We start from the raw sequence: 12877 nt of genomic DNA on the forward strand, positions 1-12877 counted from the left end.
TTAATCACTCCTGACTCCCTCCTTCACTCCTGACTGTGCTGCTTGTACAGTCCAGCCGTTGTGAGGTAGCCTTCCCTGGTCTGTCTTCGCCCCCAAAATGGAACCCTTCAAGAACAGAGCCAGGCCTGATTTGGATCTCTAGTCCCTGCCGCCCAAGCTGCCGCTCGTTGTCTGTGTCATGAACGAGTGACTCACAGTGAGGACTGATGTTTCCTCTTGTTTCTTTTCAGGGCCTTCTTCTTGAGCACCGAGAAAAAGAATTTGGAGACAAAGTAAACCTGGCTTCTGTTCTGGAAGCTGCTAGGAAGATCCAACCACAGACTTCGGCCTCAGAGACAAAGTGATTGTATGAAATTGCCCAGCTCAGGGATAACTAGGGGCACTCACCTGTGTCATGGGATGTGTTATAGCTCTACTCACGTCCCTAGAGAGTTAGAAACCCACTCATGCCATGTTCTCAGTAGAGATCATTAATGTATTTTACTATTGTGCTCCGTTTAGGCCCAATAAGGCAAAACAGCCCCCAAACAGGATTGATAAAAATCCAAGAAACCAGTGAGAGTTACTTCAGCTGAAACCTGGAAAATATGAGGCTTACTGTTGACTGCTGCCCCTCCTCACAAATGTACCTGGCACGTGAGTGCTGTTATTTACAGTGGTTTTCATTTTCATGTCTTCAAAATTCTAAGAAAAGTTGATTGACTGAAAGATTCAGGATATAAAGGCTTCGGGCTTGTGTGTTCTCCATTAATGACCTGTTATACGCCATTAAAGTAACACTCATATAAAGGAATTGAAGTGCTCTGGGTGGCTTGATAAAAGTAAATTATAAAGTGAAATCTATGTTTTTCATTGTCTTCCGTTCTAACCTCAGAGGTTTGTTTTTCTAGAAGAAATGATCATCTCTGGCTCTAATAAAATTACCTATCAGAAATTGCCGGTAATACAAGTCTTTCTGATAAACCTAACAATAAAATTATTCACTGTCATGATGGTTGAATTTAAATTATTGGTGCCAAGTGGAACATGGAACATGAAAAATCAGCATTCTCCATGTATATGGGGGTAAAGGTGGGGGGGGAGCTCCTCCAGTTCTGGTGCTCTTAAGAGGTTTGCAGACCACCAGAGAAATTCATTCTGTCCTTCGTGTTAGTGATTTTGCTGTCCTTCAGGGAATGACTTTGGTATTTAAAATTGGTAGCTGCTTTCCTACTGATAGTCTTTCAGCCTGATTTGGTGAATGAAGAGGAGAAGGGCCAGAGAGGATGAAATCTAATTAATTTTATTTTATTTTATTTTATTTTTAATGTTTGTATTTATTTTTGAGACGAGAGAGAGCATGAGCAGGGGAGGGGCCGAGAGAGAGGGAGACACAGAATCCGAAACAGGCTCCAGGCTCCGAGCTGTCAGCACAGAGCCCAGTGCGGGGCTCAAACTCACGGAGTGTGAGATCATGACCTGAGCTGAAGTTGGACACTCAACCGACTGAGCCACCCAGGCGCCCCGAAATATAATTTAATTCATTACTTTGTTACGTAAGTATGAGGTCAGCAAAAGCCAGGAGGGGGGCTCTGCCCTGGGTGGCTGCTCAAGGCACCAAGTCTGCCCTGGAGTAGGAAGGTGGGGATGGGAATCCAGAGAAGAAGGGACCAGGGAGCAGACCGGCCAGGAGGGGGGAGTCAGTGTTTACCCAGGAGAGCAAGAACGGAGACAGGGTCGGAGATGCGGCTGGGAAGTAGGAGGGCATCAGCAGTGAGTGCAGAGTAGGTAGTGGGTTCGAGACTGAGGCCGTGCCTGGGTCCGACTTCACGCAGCAGCGGCAGCACGGTGTGCACACGGCCTGCGAAGGGCTGGGCTCCTGCAGACTTCGAGATAACACCTTCAGTACTTGACCAGGGTCCGCATAGTGACTCAGCCCCCAGAAGCCGTGCTCCTGGGACCCCAGCCACAGACTGTCACTCAGACGAGAATTCCCCGGTGTCTAGAAAACACAGGATTCTGACACAGTTCTCTTGCAACTAAAGAAGAGTAGAACCCGCAAGGACACGGCGGGGATGGGCGCATGAGGACAAACCTTACTCCTTCACCCACCTGTTCGCTGCCGGGTGTTCCTGTACAGTGTGCTCTTCTCTCGAACCGGCGCGGCTTTATGACTGAGTCACGAAGTCGGCTCCCGTTCTGCTTGACCTTGGTGACTGAGCAGAGCTCTGACCTTTGGCCCCCTCACTAGTGCAGTGGGCATCATGTCTCCTGCCTGCCATTCAGGGCTGTTCCTAGAAGTCATTGAGGGGATGATGTGTGCAAAACGATGCTTCTCCAACTCTAATGTACACGGAGATCACCTAAGAGTCTTGTTAGAATGAAGACAAAGAAAAGCCGGATGCTAGTTAAAGGCAGGAAAGACGGGTTTATTCAGTGACCACTGCAGTAGGGGAGAGGCCTCCATGTAGGACTGAGCTCCACTGGGCTCTGTGCAGAGGTGGAGCAGAGACTGGAATTTTATTTTATTTTATTATTAAAAAAAATTTTTTTTAACGTTTATTTTTGAGAGAGAGCACAAGCAAGGGAGGGGCAAAGAGAGAGGGAGACACGGAATCTGAAGGAGGCTCTGGGCTCTGAGCTGTCAGTGCAGAGCCTGACGTGGGGCTCGAACTCACAATCCACGAGATCGTGACCTGAGCCTCAGTCAGATGCTTAACCAACTGAGCCACCCAGGCACCCCGAGACTGGAATTTTAAAGGGGGATGTAGTGGGGGGGGGGCGAGGCAGGAAACAAAGAATGGCTTGAGCAGAGTCAGAGAAGTGGAAAGCTACTGAAAGTGGGTGGTGGGGATTGGTCAATGTGATTAGGCTATCTGTGTCTGCTGACTGGCTAGCTTATCGTCAAGTTAGACTTCTGTTCTCCCACAGAGACTGGAGACGGAGCCTTATCTGTGTTGATGGTTATGTTTCAAAGAGATGACGCTCGGGTCCTTGAAACAGACACTCCTGGGTTTCAGGAGATGCACAGACATCTCAAAGCGACAGAGAAAGGATTTACAGTTGTAAATTTTTTTAAGTGAAGGTTTTAAGAAAAGGGAGGGCAGAGGGCTATGGTCAGGTGTTTGGCTGAAACAAATGGTATATTCTTTTGTCAGCCTTCAACATTTCTAGGCAGGGACTCAAGGGAGGGCTGGGTTGTCCTAGGGAAACAGTCTTCTGCTGCTAGAAACTACGCTAGTGTTTGTTCAAGTCTCCTAGTGGGGGAGGCGGGTGGACAAAATCGTTTGTGCTCTAAGTTTTACAGTTCTCAAGACTGGGCTGAGGCTGGAGTTCCTGTATTTCTTTCTTTTTCTTTTAAAGTTTATTTTGAGAGAGAGGGACAGAGCGAGCGCATGAGCGCACAAGTGGGGGAGGGTCAGAGAGAAGGAGAGACAGAATCCAGAGCAGGCACAGCCACATCGGTGCAGAGCCTGATGGGGGGCTTGAACTCGCTAACCATGAGATCATGACCCGAGCTGAGATCAAGAATTGGACGCTTAACCGAGTGCGCCACCCAGGTGCCCCTGGAGTTTCTGCATTTCTAACAAGCTCCTGATGGTTTTGGTCTTCTCTGAGTCCATGGTTCACACTCTGAGAAGCAAGAATCTAAAAATCCCTACAAATCAAAGGTTATTAATATCTCAGGGCTTTGGGCTTTGAAGCTTCAGCAGCCTTTGGCAAGTGTTAATTAGTAAGTTCCCTTTCCATTATTTGAAAAGGAATTGACAGTCCATAATCAAACTACCCAAGAGAATCCAAGAAACTACCCAAGAGAATCCAAATCTACCCAGCTAGAAAGCTGATAGTTCTCAATATGGATACACAGTAAAGGCACTTGGGGAGGTTTAAAAAAAGTCTGATGCCTGTTCACACCCCCAGGTCCATTACATCAGAATCTCTGTGCTAGGACCCAGGCAACAATATTTCTTTTTGGTTTTTTTTAATGTTTATTTATTTTTGAAGGAGGGGGACAGAGCGTGAGCAAGGGAGGGGCAGAGAGAGAATGGGAGACAGAATCCAAAGTAGGCTCCGGGCACCGGGCTCCGGGCTCCGGGCTGTCAGGATAGAGCCCGATGCGGGGCTCGTACTCACAAGCTGTGAGATCATGACCTGAGCCGAAGTCTGATGCCCAACCGACTGAGCCACCCAGGCGCCCCCAGGCAACAATATTTCTTAAAGGTACAGGATGATTCTGTGGTAGGGTCCCCTCCCTAAGGAAAGGAAAACAAAAACTCACGGCAACCTGGCTATAAGTGACAACATCCCTCACGATCTTGTAACATGAGACCACTTAATCAGACTACATGTTTGTGTGTTACCATATATGGGAGACAAAGTCGAAAATATATATAAAAAAAAAAAACTACGCCACGTGGTGTTTGGGGCTCAGTTCTTTGGGGCTCAGTTCTTTGGGTACAAACCCAACTGAGTGGTGCCAGCAGGAATAAAGTTGCTTCCTGGAAAGAAAAGCCTCGGTGTCATGACTCTCTGTGTGAGAATCCGGCTACAATTCCACATGGTAGTCAAGGTTGAGAACCATCCTCAAAGAGCTCAGTGTCAAGTTTGAAAGACCAGCACTCACACTTTTAGGAGAACTTCCCAGAACTAGGCTGCTCTTGATAATCTCTGATGAGTTTGGAAAGTAGACTTCAGGTGGCAAGGACCAGGGACTCTTTGGCTGTGGATGTGGGAGGTTCTGGCTCCCCACACACACAAGGTGGAAATTTGGATAAAGAGGTCATTTCAGGGAGGATCAAGTCTCTGAACCAAGATGTAACCAGAGGAAAGGTGAATATAGTAGGTGTGGGAGGACAGGGAGGCATCTGATCTGTTTTGCTCACCTGATTCAATGTCTTCTTGCCCAATACACTGATTTCTCAAAAGCACTGCTCTTTTTACATGGATGACTATTTTAAAATTAAACTATTTCACTGGGGGTTGAGGGGCGCGTGGAAAGCAGTGCCTGTTTTCCCAGAACCAGGCATAACTGGGGTGATGGACGGCTCGGAGGGGTGGGGGGGGCTGGTAGGGAAGGTGAGCTGCCAGGAAAAGGCTGTAGGGGGTTGTGAGTGTAGTGCGTAGATTGAATCAGAAAGTCCAGACTGAGCAGCACTCCTCAGCCCTGGCTACCTTCCCTCCATTTTCATTTGCTTATGTCCCATGGGGCAAGCAGGCAGGTATATATTTGTGAGTTTATGTTTGGGAGGGAAGGGGAAGGATAAGTTGTCTTGTTCTGTGTGATTTTTTTTTTAATGTTTATTTTTGAGACAGAGAGACAGAGTGGAAGCAGGGGAGAGGTAGAGAGAGAGAAGGAGACACAGAATCCGAAGTAGGCTCCAGGGTCTAAGCCGTCAGCACAGAGCCTGATGCAGGGTTGAAACTTATGAACTGTGAGATCATGACATGAGCTGAAGTTGGTTGTTTAACTGACTGAGCCACCCAGGCACCCCTGTCTTGTTCTGGTTTGATCCCTCAAATCCTTTTCTAGGTTTAAATGAGAAGGGTCTCTTTTGAGGTTAGTCTGTATTTAAAGCAATGACCATAAAGGATGATCGTGGGAGGGATCCTAGGATTTGTGTGTGGGGGGGGGGGGTGGTGGGTGGAATCCTTTCAAGGTCATGCTTTATCCCTGGTATACCTGGGTTATGTAATGATGGTCCAGGGCAACCCAACAAACTCCTTGAAAGTATGAGTCAGTTCTTCTCATAATTCAGTATGAGCGCAAGGAGTGGTGGGGTGGGTGCAGTACTGGGGACAGCTGGCCAGAAGGGCCTCTTTCATAAAGTGACATCTGGGCAGACACCTGGGAGAAGTAAGAAAGTAGGCCTTGTTAACCTTTAAAATAAGTTTTTATCAGCAAAAATGGATTTATTCGGGAATAGTAGAGACTTGCAACTCATGACACACAAGCTGTGGCAAAGCCATAGGCAAGCCCAACAAACAAGAGAAAGGAATGTTATTTTATGGAGAAGAAGGAGGAAGTTAGGAGGGGTTGTTCTGAAGTAAAGTCCCTTGGAGAAAAGCAAGGGCTCAGAGCGACCATGTTTCTCATTGGCTGAGTTGCAAGAAGTAGTCAATTTCTTGTAGGAGATGCAGTGTACATCTTTTCCTGTTGGGGACTGAAATTGATGATTCTTTCCTCTTGTGGATTCTGTCGCGAGTCTGTAATTGACCATTTTTCCTGTAATTGATGTTGAGCGGTCCGCCCCTCCTTCTAGCCTGCTAACTCTACTTAGTGAGGTTTCCTTTTATTAATTTTCACGGTCTTATGAATATTGGAGGAAGGACATTCCAGGCAGAGGAAACAGCAACTACATACAAAGGCCCAGCAGTGGGGATGGGATTGTTATGTTCAAGGGACAATAAGAAAGCAGGTGTGGCTAGAGCAACACGAGTAAGTGCGGAGAGATGATAGAAATGCACGCCACGTCGTTCTGGCAGGTCACGGTGAGAATTTGTGAATTCTACCAAGAGAGATGGGAATCCATTGGAGGGTTTTGAGAAGTGGAGTAACACGATCTGATTTATATTGTCCTGACTGCTTTGAGACAATAGGCTGCAGAAGACCCAAGGTTCCACCGGGGAGACTGGGATGCTATTCACAAAAATCCAGGCGAGATAATGGTGGGTAGGTAGCTGTAGAGGGGTGAGAAATTGCCACACATCAGACATATTTGAAGGCAGAGCTAAGAGGATGTCGGGAACAACTGGATGTGGGATGGAAGAGACAGTCAAAGATGACTCCACGATGTGGGGCCTGAACAACTAACTGCATGTGAATTTTGCAGTAGAGGGGACAGAAAATGATGGGGTAGAGGAAAGGCTTTCATGTGCTACAACAGTTACAGTGAATGAACCAGAGGTATAAATCAACTCAGGATGCATCAAAACAACGCTAGGGTGAAAACCAGGCTTCCAAATGGTACACTCAAAAGGATGCAATTTTCATAAATTTTTAAGACATGTTCAACAGTATTGTTTTGAGCTCCATACATATGTAGTAAAGTGTGAAAACACACATGGAATGATTAAAGAGTGTGCAGTCAGGGTTGAGCACCATCTGGTTGCTTTACCCTTTAAAAAATCCTATTGCTCAGGACCAATCCTCGCCAGTTAAACCAGAATCTCTGGGGATGGACCCAGGGCATCTTTTTTTTTTTTTTTCTTTAAGCTCCCTGGGGATTCCGCTATGGTGGTAAGGTGGAAAACCACTGCCTTAAACTGAGCAACAATTGTGAAATCTGAGAAGCACAAGGAATTTCTTTTTTTATGCCTAAGCCTTGGACAGAGTATCTGTTTTATTTATTTTATTTTATTTTATTTTATTTTATTTTATTTTATTTTATTTTATTTTATAAAAGTTTAGGGGTGCCTGGGTGGCTCAGTCGGTTGAGCTTCTGACTTCAGCTCAGGTCATGACCTCACAGTTTGTGAGTTCAAGCTCTGCGTTGGGCTGTGTGCTGACAGCTGGGAGCCTGGGGCCTGCTTTGGATTCTGTGTCGTGTCTCCCTCTCTTTCTGCCTCCTCACCACTTACACACACACACACACACACACACACACACTCTCTCTCTCTCTCTCTCTCTCCAAAATAAACATTAAGAAAAAGTTTAAAAAAAAAAGTAACCAAAGCTTTGATGAGAAACGTTTCTCGTTATGGAAGTACTCGCTCAGGGCTGGTCCAGCCCTAATTAGAATGGGAGTGGGAGAGACCAAGTCCCTGGAAAGGCCTCTCTGGATGCGTCTGTAGGACAGCTGTCTGCAGAGCTTTGCCCCCAGCACACGATGCTTCTACCCACACTCTTCATCCAGCAAGGTGTCCTGGTTCTGCTTCCTACTCCAAATGCTCCTTAGTACAGATCAAATCAGTTAAATTCTTGATCCTACCCCTCACTCTATAGGAGGAAACCAGAGTTCTTGGGAGATTGTAATACAAGACTCAACACTGGTCAGGGGCAGCTTTCTTACAGAAAAGAGCTCTAAGTAAGCCTCCAGAGCTGGACCACTACTTTGCCACGAAACCTTGGGCGGGTCTCTTCCTTCTGTGGGCCTGTTTCTCCAACTGTACCATGTAGAGACTATTCTAGACTCGGTAGCCACAGGCCCTATAGCTCCATCATCAGGACCAAACCCACTGCCCAGATCTCTGTATTGTTATTCCATCCTCCATCGAATCAATGAATTGCACATTCCAGGAAAGCAGAGAAACGTTGGTCTCATTCACTCTGGTTTCCTCAGCAGCTAGGACAATGCCTGGCACTCAAAAATAATAGACCTTGGGGCACCTGGGTGGCTCAGTTGGTTGAACATCTGACTTCGGCTCAGGTCACAAACTCATGGTTCATGAGTTCGAGCCCCATGTCAGGCTCTGTGCTGACATCTCAGAGCCTGCTTCGGCTTCTGTGTCTCCCTCTCTCTCTCTCTCTCTGTTCTTCCCCATTTCACACTCTGTCTCTCTCTCTCTCAAAAATAAATATTTTTTTAAAAATTAAAAAAAAATAATAGACCTTGGGTGGCATGACAACTGTAAGCAAAGTTAAAAGACCAACAAACTGGGGCGCCTGGGTGGCTCAGTCAGTTAAGTGTCCGACTTCAGCTCAGGTCATGATCTCGCGGTTCGTGAGTTCAAGCCCTGCGTCAGGCTCTGTGCTGATGGCTCAGACCCTGGAGCCTGTTTCAGATTCTGTGTCTCCCTCTCTCTCTGACCCTCCCTCGTTCATTCTCTGTCTCTCTCTTTCTCAAAGATAAATAAACGTTAAAAAAAAAATTAAAGAAAAAAAAAAGACCAACAAACTACTGGGGAGCCTAACCCGATGCAGTTTTATCAGAGCCTAACTGACACAGGAGAAGAGAAATACAGTAGTCCCCCTTATCTGTGGTTTTGCTTTCTGCAGTTTCATTTACCAACGGTCAACCACAATCCAGGAGCGGATGATCCTCCTGAAATGTCATCAGATAGTCAAGAGAAAACCTCACGCTATGTCACTGACCTCACTTCATCCCATCATAGGTATTTTGTCATCCTACGTCATCAGAAGCAGAAGGGTGAGTACAGTGCAGTAAGATATTTTGAAAGAAAGAGACCACATTCATAGCATTTTTATTACAGTATGGTGTTATAATCATCCTATTTTGTTATTAGTCATTATTGTTCATCTCTTGCAGTGCCTAATTTATAAATTAGACTTTATCATAAGTATGTATGTGTTGGAAAAAACACAGTATATATAGAGTTCAGTATTATCCATGATGGTTTCAGGTATCCACCAGGGGTCTTGGAACATATCTCCTGCCAAAAAGGAGGGACTACCTTACCTAACTCCAGCAGGCTCTGAGTTTCCATGTGGGAGAAGGGAAATGCCTCACTGCGACCCACTGTCGCCATCCTGTGCCACCTACGGGGGTCGGGGAGGGTTGGAATGTGCTAAGAAGCACTTGTGAAGTCCACAGTCCAGAGGCACAGGCTCAATAAAAGAATCATACTTAATCATAGGACTATAGAACACTGTCCCCTGCCAACACACACACATTACTGAATTTTACTACCACCATATTACTAAAGGACTGTTACAGCAATTCCTTTTACCCAGTCCATCATGTCCAGCCATCAGGAAAAAATGACAAGGTCTGCTAAATGGGAAAAGTCCAAGTTTGAAGAGACAAAATGAGCATGAGGATCAGACTCAGATATGGTAGGGATGTTGGAATTATCAGATTGGGAATTTAAAACGACGACGATTGATATGCTAAGGACCCTAATGGATAAAGTAGACTGCATGCAAGAACAGACAGACAGTGGAAGCAGAGAAATAGAAACTCTAGGAAAGTATAAAAAAGGAAAACTGGAGAGAAAAAACATTGTAATAGAAATGGAGACTGCTTCTGATGAGCTCACTGGGAGACTGGACACAGCCGGGGAAAGAACCTCTGAGCGTGAAGATTCCTCAGGAGAAACTTTCCAAACTGAAAAGCAAAGAAAAGAGACTGAAAATAGTGGAACAGAAGATCCACGAACTGTGTGACCACAAAAAATGAGGTATAACATAGGCATAATGCGAATACAAGGAGAAGAAAGAAACAAGCTAAATATTTGAAACTCTAATGACTGAGAATTTCCCCCAGATTAATGTCAGGCACCAAACCACAGAACCAGGAAACCCAGGGAACACCATGCAGGATAAATGGAAAACAAAAACAAACAAAAACCACACACAACAAAACAACAACAATAAAAACCCTACACCTGGGTATATCATATTAAAATTGCAGAAAGGGAAAAGTAAAGAAAAAAATCTTGGTACGTCACAGGAAAAATACCTTACCTATCAAAGACCAAAGATAAGAATTACACCTGACTTCTCCTCAGAAACCATGCAACAAGAGAGTGGAGTATAGTTTTTCAAGTGTTGGGGGGGAGAAAACCACCACCAGCATAAAATTCTGGATCCTGTGAATTATCCTTCAAAAATGAAGGAGAAATTAAGATTTTCTAAGACAAACATAAATTGAGGGACTTTTCGCAAGTATATCTGCTCTAGAGAGAAGGAAAATGATATAGATCAGAAACCCAGATTTATATGAAGAAAGGAAGAACATCAAAGGAATAAGTGAAGTTAAAATAAAAACATTTTTCTTATTCTTAATTGGTCTAATAGATAGGTTTGTTCAAAAAAAAATGGTAACATTACATTCAGTTATATATGCTCATGTATAAGTAAAATGAATGACCCCAATCATGTAGTAGATGGGAGGGAAGAATTAGGATTATTTTGTTATTATAAGGAACTCACGCTGCTCATGAAGTAGTAAAGAATTATTTGAAACTGGACTTGTATTAGTTGCAAATGTATACTTCAAACTCTAAGACAATCATTAAAAAAAGTAAAAAAGGAAGGATAACTCATCTACTAAGAAAGAGAAAATGGAATCATAAAATGCTCAGTTAAAACCACAAAAGACAAAAACAAGTGGAAGACAAAAACAGGAACAATAACAAAAAAGGCAACAAATATAATAGATATTAATCCAACCATATCAATAGCCACTTTAAATACGATGGTCGAAATACGCCAAGAAAAGATATTGTCACAGGGGCGCCTGGGTGGCTCGGTTGGTTGGGCGTCCAACTTTGGCTCAGGTCATGATCTCACAGTTTGTGGGTTTGAGCTCCACGTTGGGCTCTGTGCTGACAGCTCAGAGCCTGGAACCTGCTTCTGATTCTGTGTCTCCCTCTCTCTCTGGCCCTCCCCAGCTCGCTCTCTGTCTCTGTCTCTCTCAAAAATAAATAAACATTAAACAATTAAACAGATATTGTCACAGTGGATTAAAAGGCAAGACCCAACCATATGTTATCTACAAGACACCCACTTTATATATAAAGACATGTATACATTAAAAGTAAATAGGTGGAGAAAGCTATACCAGGCTAACATGAATCCAAAGAAAACAAAAGTAGCTGTGTTACTTTCAGACAGAGCCAACCTCAGAGCAAGGAAAGTTATCAGAGATCCATCAACTGGATACAATGGACATCTATAGACTGCTTCATCCAACAGCAGCAAATACGCATCCCCCCCCCCAGCTCACACAGAGCAGTCACCGAGACAAACAGCCAAGGGCATAAAACACAACTTCACAAATTTAAGAGAATAGAAATTATACAATGTCTGCCCTCAGACCATAGTGGAATTAAACTAGAAATCAACAACACAAAGCTGGAAATCCCACAATGCTTGGAGATTAAACAGTGCTTTTCTAATTAACATATGGGTCAACGAAGAAGTCTCAAGAGAAATATGAAAATATTTTTAGTTAAGTGAAAGTGAAAACAAAACTGAGCAAAATTAGTGGGATGCAGTGAAAGCAGTGATTAGAGGAAATTTCTAGCATTGAATGCATATATTAGAAAAGAAGAAAGATCTAAAATTAATAATCTAAGCTTCTATTTTAGGAAACTAGAAAAAGAAGAACAAATTAAATCCAAAGTAAGCAGAAGAAAAGAAATGAAAGTTAGAGTGTAAATCAGGAAATTGAAAACAGAAAATGAATAGAGAAAATCAACTAAACCAACAAGGTGATTCTTTGAAAAGATCACTAAAGCTGGTAAGCTTCTAGTCAGGCTAACTAAGAAGAAAAGAGAGAGGACACAAATTAGTAACATCAGAAATGAAAGACTGGACATCAATACTGGCCCCTCAGACGTGAAGAGGATAATAAGGGAATACTGTGAACAACTCTGTACCTGCAAATGTGATAACCTACACAAAATGAACAATTTCCATAAGAGACACACGAGAAAAAAATAGACCATTTGAATAGGCCTATGTCTGTTACAGAAACTGATTTGATAGTTAATAGTCTTCTAAAACACACAAGGTTCAGATGGGTTCACTGGTGATTTTTACCAAACATTTAAAGAAGAAATATACCAACTCTAAAATCTCTTTCAGAAGATAGAAACAGAGTGAATACTTCCTAACTCGTTCTATGAGGCCAGCATTAACCTAATACCAAAACCAGATAAATACAGTACAAGAACAGGATAAATGGGGGCGCCTGGGTGGCTCAGCGGATTAAGTGTCCGACTTTGGCTCAGGTCATGGTCTCGCGGTCCGTGAGTTCGAGCCTCGCGTCAGGCTCCGTGCTGACTGCTCAGAGCCTGGAGCCTGTTTCAGTTTCTGTGTCTCCCTCTCTGTCTGACCCTCCCCCGTTCATGCTCTGTCTCTCTCTGTCTCAAAAATAAATAAACAAATAAATAAATAAATAAATAAATAAATAAACGAAAAGGATAAATGAATATCTCTCATGAACATAAATGCAAAAATGCTTAAAAATGAGCAAATTCAATCCAACAATGT

The 12877-nt window shown here is 43.9% G+C and overlaps 1 protein-coding gene across 6 annotated transcripts in view; it reads left to right on the forward strand.

The window, feature by feature from the left end:
* PRXL2A (peroxiredoxin like 2A) overlaps positions 1-989 on the forward strand; it is a 38239-nt gene extending 37250 nt beyond the window's left edge. For all 6 annotated transcript variants that reach the window (XM_053206902.1, XM_053206903.1, XM_027062430.2 and 3 more), the window contains one exon: positions 231-989. In XM_053206902.1, coding sequence (XP_053062877.1) covers positions 231-344 — 114 coding nt within the window. In that variant the 3' untranslated portion in view covers positions 345-989. The remainder of the gene's footprint in view (positions 1-230) is intronic.
* Positions 990-12877: the final 11888 nt, after the last annotated feature.

This window comes from Acinonyx jubatus, chromosome D2 (genome assembly GCF_027475565.1).
Source record: "Acinonyx jubatus isolate Ajub_Pintada_27869175 chromosome D2, VMU_Ajub_asm_v1.0, whole genome shotgun sequence".
In the NCBI taxonomy this organism is placed as follows: Eukaryota; Metazoa; Chordata; class Mammalia; order Carnivora; family Felidae; genus Acinonyx; species Acinonyx jubatus.